Source organism: Achroia grisella, unplaced genomic scaffold (genome assembly GCF_030625045.1).
Source record: "Achroia grisella isolate CSIRO2021 unplaced genomic scaffold, CSIRO_AGI_Agris_v1 utg454, whole genome shotgun sequence".
In the NCBI taxonomy this organism is placed as follows: Eukaryota; Metazoa; Arthropoda; class Insecta; order Lepidoptera; family Pyralidae; genus Achroia; species Achroia grisella.
In genome coordinates this window covers 305,366-324,819 of record NW_026712865.1, presented here as the reverse complement: position 1 = coordinate 324,819, position 19,454 = coordinate 305,366, and the positions used below count along the sequence as shown (strand labels likewise).

General features: G+C 40.4%; 1 protein-coding gene across 1 annotated transcript in view; it reads left to right on the top strand.

Annotated features, from left to right (window-relative positions):
* Positions 1-17,298, top strand: part of LOC131845160 (leucine-zipper-like transcriptional regulator 1) — a 38,475-nt gene extending 21,177 nt beyond the window's left edge. The window contains exons 2-7 of the mRNA XM_059194196.1: positions 7,834-7,998; positions 11,284-11,438; positions 13,633-13,861; positions 15,174-15,311; positions 16,237-16,389; positions 16,625-17,298. Coding sequence (XP_059050179.1) covers positions 7,834-7,998; positions 11,284-11,438; positions 13,633-13,861; positions 15,174-15,311; positions 16,237-16,389; positions 16,625-17,298 — 1,514 coding nt within the window. The remainder of the gene's footprint in view (positions 1-7,833; positions 7,999-11,283; positions 11,439-13,632; positions 13,862-15,173; positions 15,312-16,236; positions 16,390-16,624) is intronic.
* The last annotated feature ends 2,156 nt before the right edge of the window (positions 17,299-19,454 follow it).

The following is a 19,454-nucleotide window of genomic DNA, read 5'->3' as shown; positions in this document are numbered from 1 at the left end:
CTAGCGAAGCCACTGGTAAAAGCTAGTAATATTAAAACGCGAAAGTTTGGAAGTATGGATAATAATAATAATCTTAGGACAATTCACACAGCGCCATCTAGACCCAAGTTAAACTAACTAAAGCTTGTGTTACGGGTACTAGATAACTGATACAAATACATAGATATTTTTTTTTCGTAAATACATACATATTATACATAGAAAATACCCAGACCGATACAAACAATCATACTCGTGAATACAAATGTTCGTGCCATGCCGTACGAGGAATCGAACCCGCGACCATTGGACGTAAAGCGGTGTCCTGGACCGCTGTACCACCGAGGATGTTTGTTACTCTTTTCCTATGTAAAAAATATCTACATATTTGAATCAGTTATCTAGTACCCATAACACAAGCTCTAGCTTAACTTGGGTCTAGACGGCGCTGTGTGAATTGTCCTGAGATTATTATTATACACATATCGTCGATTAAATAGAAATATGTCATTTTTCAAAATTAGAAACTAGAATTGCCTCCTTTTATATAAGTCAATTAAATTAACCAGGCCGTCTTAATCATTATCTAAATACTTTTAATACTAATATACAATATACAATTCATTCATTCATTCATAATTCAAGAGCCAAGCCCTTGTCGGTGGAGCTCTTGCCACTTTCCGATGATAAATAAATACTTAAGTGTAAAAAAATAATTTAAATAAATTAAAAAAAAAAAAACTATAAATACTTGTCTTGTAAAAAATTTACATTTTGAATACTACCATTTTTCTATTTAACCGACGTTATATTTATGTCCTAAAAACATATAACAAACCAATATATGTATGGAAGGGACAAAGCGATGTCGAGCCGATTTCCAATTAACCCATCTAAAGCTACGTAGGCCTTCCGTTAGCCGCTAAGCGTCGGGTCGAGGAGATAATGTCTCCACCCCCATCCCCCGGCTGACTCGCTGAGGCTTCGTCCGCGCCCCACCCCTCTCAGCGTCCAACTACTCCCAATTTCTAGGGAAAAAAATCGTATAAGTACTAATGTTGTATTGTACGGAAATTTCTGTCGTCTTCACTTTCATCATCTACATATAACTTTTAAACTCATCCACGCTTGGTTAAGGCCCGCGTGTTTGAATGTATTACCCCTGTAAAAAGGGAGATATAAAAAATATATGTATATAAAATAATAATAATAACAAAAAACCTGAGAAAACAAAACATACCAATAATCTATACATGTAAATAAAATTGGAGTGTCTGTTTGTAATATTGAAGTAATCGTTTTTTACTACGTGCATATGAATATAAATACGGTACATATTTAACATACGGTACATACAAACCAAATTAACAAATTTTACAATTTTTGTCTGTCTGTCTGTCTGTTCGTTCCGACTAATCTCTGAAATGGCTGGCGAAATAGTAAAAATCCTGTACTTTAGAATAAGCAGTGCTTTAACACTACAGTGATACAGAAAATCTAAATATAAATATATATCTCAAAGGTGACTGACATAGTGATCTATCAACGCACAGCCCAAACCACTGGACGGATCGGGCTGAAATTTGGCATGCAGGTAGATGTTATGACGTAGGCATCCGCTAAGAAAGGATTTTGAATAATTCTACCCCTAAGGGAATAAAATAGGGGATGTAAATTATGAAATGATGAAACTTTGTCAATTTTAAACCGATCGGGCTGAGATTTTGCATGCATAAAGCTACTATAACGTAGGCATCTCCTGAGAAAGAATTTTGATAAATTAACGCGAGCGAAGCCGCGAGCAAAAGCTAGTGTTTGTAGTAAATTGTTGAAAAATTAATATTTTCTAATTAATTTTGAACAGAAACATAAGGAGGTAAATACTAACATACGGACACAATGAGACTATCCATTGCATGATGTCTCGTTTAGAGGATATGTCGCAATATGGATGTAGATCAAATAACGGTCAGAATTTGATCACAAATAAAAGAAAGTGTATAATATGAATGTGGATGGATGTAAAGGGAGGGGACGCCCTAAGAAAAGATGAATGGATTGTGTGAAAGATGATATGAATAAAAGAAGAGTATGTTTAGATATGACGACTGATAGAGAGCAGTGGAAGAGAATGACATACTGCGCCGACCCCAAATAATGGGATAAAGGCAAGGCAATGAATTTGATCACAAATAACATAATTTTTAAATGGGTAGGTCATAACGCTTTCAATAGCGGTGGTCAGGGTTTCCGCACTGAATATTTGTGGTCTCACACAGGCTAATGATAGCGAAAACAAAACAAAAAAAAAACGAATGGACAAATATAAAACTAAAATATTTAGTCTGTGGACAATAAGAGCGTTACTTAGAAATAAAAATAATGTTAACGAATTTAATATGTATTTTTAAGTAATTAAATGGACATCAACAATATAACACCTGATTCGATTAAATATAAAATATCGATTATATATTAATCGATGTAATGGAATAATACAATTAAAAAACGATGATAAAATTCAATTATTTATTCATGTAGGACTTTTTAGCCGATTATGAACGTCAAATTTTTGAAGTCGCGGAATCAGCTAGGAAATAAATAAATAAAGAGTTCGAATAAAACACGGAAGACTAGTGTTGACGGTTCGGCTAGACGTATGGTCAGTAAGTAATCATTTTTTATTTGACCAAGTAAACTAGTAACTAAACTAGGATCTAATAAAACACCAAATAATGACATTAAATAGCTAACATTTATAGACCAGAATGTCTAAAAAATAAATTTATTTAAAACAATCGAATCGGTTTATTGAATCGGTAATAGTGTAAACAAAACACGTTTAATAATCCGATTTTTATGCAGAATATCACATGCCTAGTAGTTATAGAAAATATATGCTAACATTCAAGCAACGAGGTCATTCACTTGACCGTTCACCTCGTTTCACTCCAACAAAACACCAACCCCACGATTCTTTTATCGCTATTTTCCGTAGCGAAAGTGTTATGTCGTGCCTGTGCTTGCGGTGGCTACGATAAACAAGGGGTTAGGGCTGCGGACCGGGACCGGAGTGACAGTGTACGGGGCATGTCATAATTACTGCATTAGACGCGGGGTAACATTTAATGAAGATTGACGATTAAAGTACTTTATGGTCAATTTAGAATACTCTCATGTGGTCCTGGATTCGAATCCTACACACAAATATATTTAGGAATATGTTTGTTTATATTATGGTCTAATTTTCTATGTATCAAAAACTATTGCGCAGAGCATTTGCCAGAAGATTATGTAAAATAAACTTATATATATATATTTTTTTTTTAATTAAGTTTTTTTGTTTTTTTAACGCGTGTTTTAGTTTCTTTTTCTACTGAATAATTTTTTTTTCATTTAAATACAACTGCAATTGTTTTATTACTTTTATAATATTAAATATACAAATTATGGAAAAGAGAAAAAACGCGGGATATATTACAAGGACACTTAACAGAGAGAGAGTGACATTTGACACATTTAATGACAAAATACTGACATTGACAGATACATAAGATTGAGTAATAAAGCGTAAAACTGTATGGGCTTAGACTCTTTGCCTTTTCGGCGAGCGGTAGATTAAAAAAAATCTTATTACTATTCAAAAGTGCTTAAATGAAGTTTATTATTATTATTAAATAAAGGATTTTCTATTATATTCTTTTCTACTGTTTTCTTTGTGCAAAACAATATTTTATAAACATATTTACTAAAAAATAATAAATTCACTCGGTACTTTCGTATATTTTGAAAGTACTGTGTGAATTTATTATTTTTTAGTGAATATTTTAATGTATTATTAGTCAAAACAAAACAGACATGCGGACTCATCTAAAAATTGGGACAAAAGTGTAAAATAAGTATCTTTTCTGTCATTGATTCATTTTTAAATTCAAAGTTGGGAGAATAGAGTGACCACCAGCATATGCTATTGAAAAAGCAAATAGTGTAATCTGTGTTCATAACCCGAACAGACTGTATAAAGTTCTTGCAATTATTTTAGTACGTCGATTAAAAAAAAATGATTCCTACAATATTAGCGACCGTAATTGAGTTTTATAGATGCCAATTTTCTATATAGTTCTTTCTATTTGATGTATGACACACATTCACGTCCCTACGTGTCCCTGATCGTGATAGAAAATTCTCGAAGGCACGTCGTTGGCGAGACGCCAAAGGTTTTGTTACGAAGTTGTGCCAACTTAATCTACTTGACGTGACAGATTCTCGGATGTCATTAATTTAGATTATTGGGTTAGACTTCCAGTCTCTGTAATATATTTTTGATATTTATTTATTTTGAAAACTGCAGGGAAAGACTGGATGCAAACTGCCATTGATAGAGTGGGTTGGCAGAAGATGGAGGAGGCTTTTACCCCAGGGGGCACATTACAAGAAAAAATAAGTAATACAAAAATAACAATTATATTATTGAAGTGGGGAACTTAAAGCTATAATAAAAAATTCTAAAAATGCTTACTAATAACTCTAAGATCTACTTAACGTGACAGATTCTCGGATGTCATCAATTTAGATTATTGGGTTAGACGTTCAGTCTCTGTTATACATTTTTTATATTTATTTGAATTCACACATTTTAACTTAAAAATGTGAAATCATAACAATAATTTAAAACAAGCAACACACGCTAGTTTCCATCTCTCTTTTTATGATGAGACAACTTTTGTTTGTGTGTAGTGTGTGATTAAACAAACAACATAATATGTATTTAACAAATTCAAATATAGAAAATCATTTATTCTTGAAGGACATTTTAATAGTTATGAACGTCAAAAATAATTAAATAAATAAAATTTTTTCTCTAGTAGGACCATTTCCGTATCCAATAGAGATGAACTGGCAAGAAACTCAATTGAATTACTTTTTTTGTAAAAAATAAGTAAACCAAAATAACAATATATGTTTGAAAAATATTTTATGTTTCAATTAAAAAAAATACTAATAATTTTTCTTTCAATTAAATTACAACTGCAATTGTTTTATTACTTTTATAATATTAAATATAAAAATTTTATTATATACGGAGAAGAGAAAATATATTATGCTTTAGGTAGCATATATTATACACTTAACAGAGAGAGAGTATAAATAACATTTGACACATTTAATGACAAGATACTGACATTGACAGATACATGAGATTGAGTAATAAATTTAAAACGGCTGTATGGGCTTATATAGCCTTTTCGGCGAGCGGTAGATTAAAAAAAATCTTATTACTATTCAAAAGTGCTTAAATGAACGTTTATTATTATTATTAAATAAAGGATTTTCTATTATATTCTTTTCTACTGTTTTCTTTGTGCAAAACAACAACATATTTACTAAAAAATAATAAATTCACATTTAGTACTTTCGTATATTTTGAAAGTACTGTGTGAATATATTATTTTTTTGTGAATAGTTTAATACATTATTAGTCAAAACAAAATAGACATGCGGACTCATCTATGGAAAAATTGTGACGAAAGTGTAAAATAAGTATCTTTTCTGTCATTTATTCATTTTTAAATTCAAAGTTGGGAGAATAGAGTGACCACCAGCATATGCTATTGAAAAAGCAAATAAAACTTCAGGGAAAGACTGGATGCAAACTGCCATTGATAGAGTGAGTTGGCAGAAGATGGAGGAGTCTTTTACCCCAGGGGGCACATTACAAGAAAAAATAAGTAAACCAAAATAACAATTATATGTTTGAAAAATATGTATTATGTGGAAGTTAAAACTATAATAAAAAAAAATTCTAAAAATGCTTACTTATAACTCTAAGATCTACTTGACGTGACAGATTCTCGGATGTCATCTATTTAGATTATTGGGTTAGACGTTCAGTCTCTGTTATACATTTTTTATATTTATTTGAATTCACACATTTTAACTTAAAAATGTGAAATCACAACAATAATTTAAAACAGCAACACGCTAGTTTCCATCTCGTTCTTTTTATGATGAGACAGCTTTCCGAATGAGTGGTAGATTAAACAAAATAATGTATTCAAATTCAAATTCAAAAATCATTTATTCTTGAAGGACATTTTAGCCCCTTATGAACGTCAAATTTTTTAATTATAATTTTTTCTCTACCGTCCATTTCCGTATCCAATAGAGATGAACTGGCAAGAAACTCAATTGAATTACTTTTTTTGTAATGTAACTATTGAAAATTGAAGTTTTTATTCTATTTTTTAACATATATTATGTAAACCATTACACTATGTTCTTCAAATTGTGTTTGTGACTTCTCCTTCAACTAATATTTACATGTTGTAAACGTTAAGTTCAATACACCCTCGCTAAAACAGGGGGCGCAAATTCTCAATAAGCAATACTTATAGACTAAGGAAGGAGAGGGTCGAGCAACAAGCCCTGAGGGACGTCGGCATTTCATTTCCCCCGCATATGGGATACTTGCCGATTTTATAGGAAGGGAGCTATGAGTTCCATTGACGGGGAATGTTTCATGGCAATATTTTTGAATTATACGAGTTTACTCTGTGTTACGAATATGAATTTTAATTGTGAACATATGAGGGTTTTTGGGTAGAAAACGGCATCTAAGTTTTAATATAAAAACTAGCTTTTGCCTGTGGCTTCGCTCGCGTTAATTTATCCGCTTAGGGATGAAATTTATCAAAATCCTTTCTTAGGGGATGTCTACGTCATAATAACTTGATGCATGCAAAGTCTCAGCCCGATCGGTTCAAATTTGACAAAGTTTCATACAAACTTTCTTCCCCTTGGGGGTAGAATTAATCAAAATCCTTTCTTAGCGGATGCCTACGTCATAACATCTACCTACACGCCAAATTTCAGCCCGATCCGTCCAGTGGTTTGGGCTGTGCGTTGATAAATCACTACGTCAGTGACCTTTGAGTTATATATATTTAGATTAATTTGGTAGGTATATGTCTACATAGCAGTGTAAGAATATTAGAACACAGAAAAACATGTAAAATCGTTGACACATAACTTTCCGAGTATATCGTGCAAGTACTAACAGAATATCTATAAAAAAAAACTTTTAGGACCAACTACTGGAAAATACTAGAGCATACAGGTCCGCAATTATCACGAATGATAAAAAATAAAATAAAATTTATTCAACCAACACTTACTAACAATGAATAAAGTCTTAATGTATAACGAACAAAAAGCATACCTATTAATAAAGAAAAAAATAATACATCACTAATAGTTAACAACAAATAAACCGTATTTTATGGTCATCCTGATCATCTGGATGAATTAAGATTTCTCCATGCAGGACCACATTGTAGAATCGGTTCGGAAATACCATTTCTGGATGGTGATCCAGCAATGGTATTTCTGAACCGATACGATATTGAAACCTTCAAGTAAAGAGCTTATTCCTTCTTAAAAGGCCGGCAGCGCACTTGCAATTTCTCCGGGGTTGCGGTGCTCATGGGCGGCGGTAATCACTTGACCATATGCTATAAAAAATATAGTATAGAACAAACGTAAACAGAAAAAGTGCGCCCCGGCGCGCGCAGGCGCCCGGTTGATTGCGCGGTATGATGTGTTTGAGGTCGTCGTCTTCGCCAGCGAGAACGGTGTCGTGTGTGTGTAAAAGTGTGGTCGGGAGAAAAAAAAAGACATGTCTGTACCTTTGTATACGCATAAACCTATATGCGCGCATATGAGTGCTCACAGAACAGGTCGGTGCTCAGTATAATGCTGCAGAGTTTGTAGCACAACAGCGCTGTTTTTCAGCATAAACCCTGAAAGGGAAACCTGGTAAAAGAAGGTATGTTAACCCTGATGTTTACTCTCCAGACGAGATGTGGAGTTACGTGGACAGCGGCGCGGCGGAGCTGCAGGCGGCGCCGTGTTCCCGCGGGAAACACTCTGCCACGCTGCTCGGCGGGTACGTGTATGTGCTGGGCGGCCGCGGCGCCGGGGGTTCGGTGCCTCTGCGAGACTTCTGGAGATACTGTCTGTGTAAGTTGGAATAATAGGTGTACGACATATTTTGATAATAATAATCTCAGGACAATTCTCACATCCAAAAAAAGCCTATGTTATGGGTACTAGATAACTGAAATAAACATAGATATTTTTTTTCGTAAATACATACATTTCATCATAGTATAAAACAAAGTCGCGGTCGCTGTCTGTCTGTCCCTATGTATGCTTAAATCTTTAAAACTAATGAAACTATGAATTTAACTTAATTTTTCTAAAATAAAGGTAGCCTAAGTTACTTCTTATTACATCAGCTACCTGCCAATAAAAGTCCCGTCAAAATCGGTCCAGCCATTTCAGAGATTAACCGGAACAAACAGACAAACAGACAAAAATTGTAAAACATGTTATTTTGGTGTATGTACCGCATTTACATTCATATGCATGTAGTAAAAAACGGTTATTTCAATAATACAAACAGACACTCCAATTTTATTTATATGTAGAGATGGAAAGTTATTCTAGCAAACTCCAAATTTCACTGGACAAGTATTCACTACTTGCCCAGTGAAATTTGGAGTTTGCTACACGGCTATGAATATGATAAAATGATGCTAATATCCAGATTGACAAAATTAATTAATTGAACCTGCGGAGGTTTTCCCACGAGACTACAGCATGGGGTTTTTCAAGAACGGTATATCAAGGTTTCTTAAGAGTCGGCAACGCACATGACACCCCTGGTGTTTAGACGTCCATAGGCTACGGCAACCGTTTACCATCAGATGGGCCGTATGCTTGTTCGTCACCATAGTAATATAAAAAGTACTAAGTAAATATAGCTACATGAATAGCAAAATGTAACAGTCGTAAATGTAACTGGGACATCTTAAATTAATAATCAAACGAGAATTACTAAATCACTGGCAAGAAATGCCAGGATTGGTACATTCAAAAGCCCTAATATCGGGCTACTCGAACAAATACTCCAATAGACTACTGCTATTGAGTAAAAACAACATGGCTAGGGCCCTCACAGGACTCACTGCAAATTATACTTATGGGAAATCTAGGCACAACAAAAGTCTGCAGATTCTGCCAAACTGAAGAGGAAACGCCACTACACATCCTATGTGGTTATAGCCCACTCATGCATAAGCGAAATATCTCCTTTGGAAAGTTTACACTCTTCTCGAGGAGATAAAAACCATCGTTCCTAAGAAAATCCTTCAATTCTTGTCCCTGACGGATCTAGGTAGCGGACTCTGAAACAGGGCGAGCACAATAGATCGCAGTGTTACAGGTGCTACAAACATCTGACAATAGCCCAAACAACACAATAAAAATAAAATAAAAAAAAAACAGTCGTAATTTTACATATAGTCATAATTTGTGATATAGTTAACTATGACGTTTGTAAGATCCACTAATAGTGATGACGACATAGGCTTTGAAGCCGGCTACCGGAAGAGAAACTCCCGTAGACACAGGTGTAGGTTTAAAAGGCCCTTTTAGAATGCATTAACACTCACCTTCACTACTTGCAGCTTCCCCCCAGGCCCAACTAAGACCGGGATAAACCCATTCCTAATACAATTCACTTCAGTATCCAAAACACAACCGGCACGCTCTGCGCTCGTCGACTGAATGCCGCGGCTCACCCAACGAAAGAGGATTATTCAACTACCGACCTCCGTATTTATAGACCGAAGTCAGTGTAGTAGGTCCATAAATACTAGATGGCGCTATTTATAATATTCGTAATAATCCTTACATTGGGTACTTCATTAGTACTAAAAACAAACTACCTTATTTTAATATTTTTAAAATATCAGATTTTTCTACAATAATGATGTGAACCCTAACACGTTATTATGTTTCAAGTAGTTTTAACGATCAAATGATTAGAATCTATTAGATTAAAGGTATACCTTTATGAAACAATGAAGTTACCTTTATAAAACAATGAAGTTATTATGTTATATATAACATAATAACTTTATTGTTTTATACGGAAGATCGTCTGAAGGGAGGGTATCAGGTGATACATTAACACTCAAACCTATTACATTGTAATCGATTATTTAGTAGGCGAGCGTATATCGTTAGTCCGTTAGTTATTCAAGTACAGGAATTTCAACATAAATCTATACATATAAATACTTGAACGGCCCCTAACATGAAAATAGGATAAGTTTCAAGCTCCTTGTTCTCGCTGATTCTCTTGTTGTTTTTTTAATTGTGAGAGAGAAAATGTTAAATATAAAATCATTTTTGTATGGGGATCGAATTCCCAGCCACTTAAAGACTGAGCAGCACACAAATTTCTTGTTCATTCTTCTTGTAATGAGTCTGCGTTCCGAATGAGCGGTAAAATCAAAATGTGACTATTCAAAAGTGCTTAAATCAAGTTTATTTTAATAAAGATTATTTCTATTTGTGGTAAACAGCTAGACGGAGGTCGTCAATAGGCATCTAGTGAGACTTTCAATGTGAGAGTTCTCTCGACACATATGACACGTCCTATTCAGCATACCTTTGATGGACGTTCAGAAGTAGCATCGCTGAGACTCTTGCATGTAATTGGGTCGAGTAGTCACTGACGGAAGGGTCGATTAGGACTAGAGTTGACAGATTTTTTTTCAGCCTATAATGGGCAAACGATGAATAGGCAAAAAATACGGGAATTAGTTTTTTACCCGCGACATATAAAATTATTTAGTGACATTCTTTATTTTTTTTATATCTTTTTCTGGGGAGTATTTTTATTGGTTTTAACATATTTATTTTATATAATATTATATATTCATTTAATTATAATTGTTGTACATCTCAGTAAATAATATATCCCATTGCTATCAATATACCATGGCAGGTTGACAAGAAGTTCCCCCTGGAAACCATCACGATAAATTTTCCTCGATGGGCTAACTGACCTGACCTCATGCTCGTCTTATCATCCTCCACTGGTGCCCCGCCAGCGTAAACCGTTAGCGCAGGCGGGTGCACCATTCCATTATCATTATTAAAATAAATACATCGTCTCAACAACATCGTATTATCCAGCAATTATATACCAAACAGCCTCGGTGGTCTATTGGTTTAGCACATCGCTTTACTATCCGATGGTCGTGGGTGCGATTCCTCGCACGGTACAAACATTTGTATTCATGAGTATGATTGTTTTCTATATATAATATGTATTTATTTTACAAAAAAAATGTATGTATTTATATCAGTTGTCTAGTACCCATAACACAAGCTCTGCTTATCTGTGTCCCGTATATGTGTCATGCATTTAGAATGTTCTCTGGTTTTTAGCGAGCGGTGTGTGGGAGCGAATAGAGGCCCGAGGTGAGCCGCCGCCCGCCCTGCAGGAGCACAGCGCCAGCGCTCACGAGGAACGACTGTACGTGTTCGGCGGAGAGGCCGGCGCGCTCTCTAACGAGACTCCGCTTTGGATATATGACACTGAGGTATATATATTGTTAGGGAAAATATTTGGAAACGTCTGTCTCGTACCTGTATGGTTCTGCGGATTTCTTGGGCTTCAGGGTCTCGAAGATATCTTCGCTAGCTTTCCAGTTTCACAGTAGGTTTAACACAGTTCTAATTTATTTTAATTCACAACAAAATGCGCGCGCGTCATGGCCGCCGTACGGTCCGTTCAGTACTGTAGGTAAGGGAGGGGAACAGAAACCGCGGGAACAGAAACTAACGGACGGAATAATAATCTGTGCTTACGATGGTACAGGGTAGATTTTGAACATATATTTATGAGGATTTATATATTATTTTGTGTAAGAAAGCCTATTACAGGATAGATGAATTCATAGATGACAACGTATCAAGTAAATAATTAGTTTATTAACATACAACGTTATAATTTATTTATCTCATTGCTTTCTAGATTTAATTATTTTAGAAATATGAATGCGTAGCGGTTTTTGTATTGATTGCCGCATGTATGTGCTGGTGGTCACTCTGTTCTCCCAAATTTGAATTTTAATGACTGTATTATAAACTGTGTATTGTTATAAACGTGCTCCACTATTATTTGAAAAGAATACGAGTTTCTTGTCAGTTCTTCTCATCTCGATATCATTCCGAACTGACGGTAGATTTGACATTTCATAAGAGTCTGTAATAGACCTACATGAATAAAGATATTTTGAATTTTTTTAAATTAGGAAGGAACTGGCTTCTGTCATATGGCTAATGCTAGTTCAGTAGCCAGGACTACACATAAATACTAAAAGGATTGTTATTGTCTTGAAAGTGTACCTATAGTATAAATAATATTGTAACGATCCTTAATTTTGTTATTGTTTTGTAGACTTTGGAATACATACATACGCCCCTCCGATCGATCCCCCGTCCAATTCAAACGGGGATCGAAATTACGACGGCCTGAGCCGAGGTTCGAACCCCTAGTGGTGCTCTCAGACTAAAGTCGTATCCGTCAGGCAGGAGTTGGCCTTTAAGCCGCTCCGTAAGTCCTTCCTTTGGTTTGGAGTGCCATCTGGACTCGCCCACTATCGTCCGGTGAAGCTGTAAAGGCCAGCTGCGGCCAAGAGCATTAGAGACGTCCGAAAAAAAAATATACATACAATGACCCCGTTGCTAGCAATATACCACGCGGTTCCTCCTGGAAATAATCATAACTTCCTGGTGAATTTACCACGATGGACTAACTGATTTGATCTTATGTTCCACTGCTGCCCCGCCAGCGTAGACCATTAGCGCAAGCAGGTGTAAGATACCCTTATCATCCATTAAAAAATCCTTCCTGTTCTTGATTATGCCGACACCTGCTACCTAGACCTCACCGAAGTCCAATTAAATAAACTTGAGCGCCTTCAAAATATCTGTATAAGGACTACGCAAATATGACCATGTTTCTCAAAAGATCGCTCAAAGCTCAAGTGGCTCCCTATACGTCTTCGCCGTGACTGGCATATCCTCTCTCTTCTTTACTCCATTCTTTTTAACCCTGTATCTCCCTACTAACTTAAAGAAAAATTTGTTTTTCTCGGTGAGTCCCAAAATCATGGCTTACGCATTTCAACAAACCTATGCCTTAAAACTCCTTCCCATATATTCTTTCTACACTAACTCATTCTCTGGTTTATGCGACTTTGGAACTCACTACCATCCTCCATACGGATATACGAATCACTAACCATTTTAAAAATCGCTGTGAAATCGCTTCACTATCTCTCTCAGTAAATATTCTTTCTGCTGTCCTTTCTTTCTTATTAAGTCGCCTTCATAATTGCATATATGTTGCTGTGTACCTATACTGTATATATTTGTATTATATTATTGATATTTATTTTATAAAATTATGTATTTATATATTATGTAGAATGTATATGTTTATGATATGTATTATTTTATATATTAATATTATTAATGTTTCTACTCCATCATGCGCATCCAAATCCTTCTGTCTTTTCTCCTCTACCCAAAGGCGCGATTGTCTGGAAGAGATCGCATAAGCGATAAGAATGCCTTTTGTTTACACTTTCGCGCGTAATCTAAATATTGTTTTCGTTTGTATATATGTTTTTTTTGTTATTATGGTGCTAAAAAAAGACGTTTAAATAAAAAATAAAAAATGTACATAAAAACTCTCGCATAAAATCATATAGGGTTATTATTTTGTAGACTTTGGAATGGCGTAAATTGCCAGGCCAGCCGACCTACTCCACACTGCGACGACGGAACACAAAAGACACCCGAGCAGCGAATGTAGGTCCTCGCGGACGTCGCGGACACTCGGCCCACACCCTCAAGGACTGCTTGCTCATATACGGCGGATATATGGACCTGAGAGGCTCTACCAATGAACTGTGGGCTTTCCATTACGGTAAGACTTCGAGAGAACTCTTCACTTATTTCCAAAAAACAGCAACGACCAATAAACCATATATACAGACACAAGTAAAGTGTTTGGTTTATAGTACCTTTAGGACCTCAAGGTTTTTCATGGTCCTTCGAGCCGGATATACGATATCAGGTCATAATTAATAAAAATCGGCATGGACTAGAATTGCTTCAACGATCGAACGGAGCTCTAACTTGCGGTTCTTTTAATTAAGTCCTAAAAGATTATATTGCACATCTAAATCAACTGTCGAATGATATTAACGATATAAAATTTCATTATTTTGATGTAGCAAGAAAAACGTAAATTTTTGACTTCGTTCATGAACCGAGAGCGTCAAAAAGAACATCCACGGGAAATTGACGACCAAAACCGTTCTGCGAACATTAAAATCAATAGCTATTTTTAGACGTCACGTTTTTCACACGTAATCAGAAGCGCGCGCGATTTAGCGCGGGAAAACTAGCGCACGCAAACGCGAGCGATTGCTATTTTTTGTGTTTACACTTTCGCGCGTAATTGCGCGATTGATTTCTGTCATATAACTTTTTTTTTATTTTATTTTTTAATCCTAAAAAGATACGTTTAATATTTATCAATTATCAATAACTCTTAAATTATATAGTCAGATGTCTGCCATATTGCAACAATAATTAATTATAACAAAATGGCGCCAAAGAACGCATTATTGAAGTAAGCGGAAATGCGCTAGCTGCTGATGCTCGTGGTCTTTCTCAATCTTTCTTTGTACACTTTTACATGTATAGCAGGCGTATTACGTACTTTTTAAAATCCAGTCAGTTGATTTTACGATCTTAAACTGAATTGCTTTTTCGTATTATGACGGTCAAAATTCGCCCCCGCCCCTGCCTGGATAATTTGTGTCTGGCGGTCAGTTTTCGGTCGACGGCACTCGACCTGTCCCCCGCCCCCACACCTGTCCCCCGACTGGCTGGCTAATATCGTTCAGCGCCACCTGCGGCAGTGCGCCGACCTCTGGCACTAAGTGACTGGCCCCCGCCCCCAAATTGCCCCCGCTCCACGGCGGACACTAATATATGTTCGACACCGCCCGCAGGATCGTTTTACTGCACTGCGCCGACCTCTGGCCTGCGTACACGAGGCACTACGACACCGACCTGCGGCACTGTTGATTAATGGAGGCGGACACTGATATGACACTGCGCCGACCTCTGGCACTACGACACCGGTGGTCCGCCCCCACACCTCGCCCCCGCCCCCCGCCCCCCCCCGCCCCCGCTCTACGTGCACGGCGGACACTGCGACCTGCGGCACTGCGCCGACCTCTGGCGCCCGCGACGGCGGGCCCCCGCCCCCGCTCTACGGCGCGGACACCGACCTGCGGCACTGCGCGCCGCCGTGCACCGCGCGCGGCTCTACGTGCACGGCGGACACTGCGACCTGCGGCACTGCGCCGACCTCTGGCACTACGACACCGGTGACTGGCCCCCGCCCCCACAGCTCGCCCCCCGCCCCCCGCCCCCCGCTCTACGTGCACGGCGGACACTGCGACCTGCGGCACTGCGCCGACCTCTGGCACTACGACACCGGTGACTGGCCCCCGCCCCCACACGTGCACGGCGGACACTCGCCCCACTGCGCCGACCTCTGGCACTACGACACCGCCCCCCCGCCCCCCGCCCCCCCCCCCCGCTCTACGTGCACGGCGGACACTGCGACCTGCGGCACTGCGCCGACCTCTGGCACTACGACACCGGTGACTGGCCCCCGCCCCCACAGCTCGCCCCCCGCCCCCCGCCCCCCGCTCTACGTGCACGGCGGACACTGCGACCTGCGGCACTGCGCCGACCTCTGGCACTACGACACCGGTGACTGGCCCCCGCCCCCACAGCTCGCCCCCCGCCCCCGCCCCCCGCCCCCGCCCCCGCCCCCCCCGGTGCTCTACGTGCACGGCGGACACTGCGACCTGCGGCACTGCGCCGACCTCTGGCACTACGACACCGGTGACCCCCGCCCCCACAGCTCGCCCCCGCCCCCACACTGCGACCTGCGGCACTGCGCCGACCTCTGGCACTACGACACCGGTGACTGGCCCCCGCCCCCACAGCTCGCCCCCCGCCCCCCGCCCCCCGCCCCCCGCTCTACGTGCACGGCGGACACTGCGACCTGCGGCACTGCGCCGACCTCTGGCACTACGACACCGGTGACTGGCCCCCGCCCCCACACCTCGCCCCCCGCCCCCCGCCCCCCGCCCCCCGCCCCCCGCTCTACGTGCACGGCGGACACTGCGACCTGCGGCACTGCGCCGACCTCTGGCACTACGACACCGGTGACTGGCCCCCGCCCCCACAGCTCGCCCCCCGCCCCCACAGCTCTAATCGTTCTCATTGTGCTGCTTGCAGTGTCCCGCGTGTGGACGCAGGTGCGGACCCCCCCGCGGCTGTCCCCCAGCGCGCGCAGCGGACACGCGGGGCTGCGCGCCGGCGCACACCTCTACATATTCGGAGGGGAGGCCGACGGACACTGCACCAACGAACTGTGGCGGTTTCATTTCGGTGCGTTACTTAATTTATACAGTTGAAATGGCTGTTATTTTTGATGTAATTCTTTAATTAATGAGAAATATAGTTTTGTAATGTTCATTTATTTATTTAAATAAGACAAAGAAATGAAATACCAAATTAGTGTCTACATATTTGGTATTTCGCCTTTAATCTAATAAACAAAAGTTACGACATGGACAACTTGTAGTGTATGTATTATACGTAATTATATTTGGTCCGCCAACAGAGAGCGAAACGTGGGAACAGATAATCCAAACGTCGAAGTGGCCGTCGGCGCGGGTGGACGGCAGCGCGCTGCTGGTGCCGTGGGCGCGGGGCGGCGCGGAGGGCGCGGGCGGGGGCGCGGCGGGGGGCGCGCGGGGCGCGGGCCGCGGGGAGGCGGGCGGCCTGCTGCGGGAGATCGGCAAGCTGTCCGGCGTCAGTCTGCGGCGCGGCGCGCGCTGCTCCTACAGCGTGCTGGCGGCCGAGCGGGACTCCACCGAGAGCCTGGTGCGGCACGAGGCCGCGCTCGCCAAGTCGCACTCCGCGCACCACCTGCCCGCGCGCCGCGCCCCGCCCGCGCCCCCCGCCGACGGGGACGGGGGCGGGGGCGGGGGCGCGGGGGAGGAGGAGGACGAGGCGGAGCCGGGCCCGCGGCGGCTGCCCAAGTCCGCGTCGGTGCGGTTCGCGGCGCCGCGCGACGAGGAGCTGTCGACGTCGGACTACGCGAGCGCGGAGGCCGTGAGCCGGCTGTCGGGGTCGCTGGGGTTCAGTAACCCGCACTACGAGGGCGCGGTGGAGCTGCGCGAGCTGTCGCCGCGGCGGCCGTCGCTGCAGGTGCTGGTGCTGGGCGGCCGCGAGCCGCCGCACCGCGCGCTGCTGCGGGCGCCGCTCTCCATGTGGGCCTACCGCCTCCTGTAGCGCCGCCGCACCGCGCGCTGCTGCGGGCGCCGCTCTCCATGTGGGCCTACCGCCTCCTGTAGCGCCGCCGCACCGCGCGCTGCTGCGGGCGCCGCTCTCCATGTGGGCCTACCGCCTCCTGTAGCGCCGCCGCACCGCGCGCTGCTGCGGGCGCCGCTCTCCATGTGGGCCTACCGCCTCCTGTAGCGCCGCCGCCCGCCGCCCGGGCGCCGCTCTCCATGTGGGCCTACCGCCTCCTGTAGCGCCGCCGCCCGCCGCCCGCCGCTCTGTTCACGGGGACGGCTGACGTCCCACGATCTGCGGTACTGACTTGTACTATTTCAAACGAAACATAGGCAAAAATAACGTACATGACGTAAAGGTGTGTACACAATATACTAATCGTTTTCATCTCGACTTATGTACTTCAGTAATTTCAATTACCTTTCTTATTATCTGTAAACATATAACAATACTTCGAAATGAAGTGATCAGGAGCATTATCGACTATTCTAAAATAATTAAAGACATCACTCTGGTGAAGTAGGTATTTTGTTCAGCATGTGTTGGTATTTTATAATAGAACGTGACTATGGAACTCTCTCGGCTAATCTATATTGTTTATGAAATAATAAGTACCTCAAGACTAAGTTAAACGATACTCATGCTGTGTAAGAATAGAATTGAAAATCATTTCATCAAATAAACTTACATTGAAGCACTTTTGAATAGTCATCACATTTTTTTAATCTACCGCTCATTCGCAAAGCTGTCTCATCACAAAAACGAGAAAGTAACTTGCGTGTTGCTCTTTTAAATAATTTTATTATTACTTTACATTTTTAAGTTTATGTGTGTGAATACAAACCAATTAGCACTAATTCAATGAAATACTTAGTAAGTAACTCTTAATAACACGATATCTTTTAACCGTTAGCCTCCCTGTGAACAGAGTATAGTACATAAGTACATAAGTACTTCGTCCAAATAAATTCTAGCATGTAGCTAGTCCGCGAGTTTCTTACGCGGTAGTGTAGGCTGCGAATCGTAGGGTAGTTTGACTCCAAGTATAATAATCGTCCTGCGGAGTCGTTAATAAATATTTAAAAAAAATCTATGTAATTTTAGAGAGAATGGTGAAATTGTAAAATGGAAGAATTCTTGCGTATTGTAATTAGGGTTCTTCGTTAATTAACACTGAGACATTCGACGAACGTTATTTCACGTGCGAATCAGCTTTCACGCAGAAAAGAATAAACAAATAAAAAAAATTAGAAAGACCGCGCTCCGCCAGCACGTGCTTCAATCGTGCGTATTGTAGCGCCTTTAAAAAATAAAGTGTAATGACATAAAACATACGCTCAATCACACGCCATAGAGTGAACACAAAAAATACTAAAATGCAATCAAAAATGCGCGCGCCGATTTTCCCGCGCTAAATCCCGAGCGCTCCTAAACGCGCGTGAAAAACGTGTCGTGTAAAGGCAGCTATTGACTCGATCCTTGCCTCATTGTGATATGAACATAGCGTTCAATTATTAATTATATTATCATAATCTATCCAATACTTTTGTACATTTTTTTGTTTATTAAATTAATATGAACATAGCGTTAATTATTAATTAAAACTAGATTTACCAATTATTAGATTTTAATAAACTAAAAATTGTACACAATTATTGGACAGATAAAATGTAAGTAAAATCTTTTTTTTTTTATTATTTAATGGGTTCACGACACATTCCGAAATCTATGTATTAAAAATACTATATTAATGAAATAGACCTGGCTGGGACAATCTAATCATTTTAAATCAAATCCACTTTGAGTAATCTGTGGCGTCAACCTTTTGCCGCTGAAGGTTGGCAACACTGGCGCTTTTTAATTATGAACTTCAGTCTAAATTAAACGTTGTTTGTCGATTACATACAGTGAATGAATCTCTCTATATATCTATATCTAGATGCATGCAGAGCCATTGTAAATGCATACAATGGCTTTTGGATTTTGGCATCCGTTCTTTTTGTTGGTTGACTGATTTGATTGAAAATTTTGATTAAAACTTTATTGTTCTCACAGAACCACAACAAACATTTACTTACTCTATTATGTAAAGATATATAAATATGTAAAAACATACAACAGTGAGCAAGAGAAAGAGTCAACTGTGGGCAGCA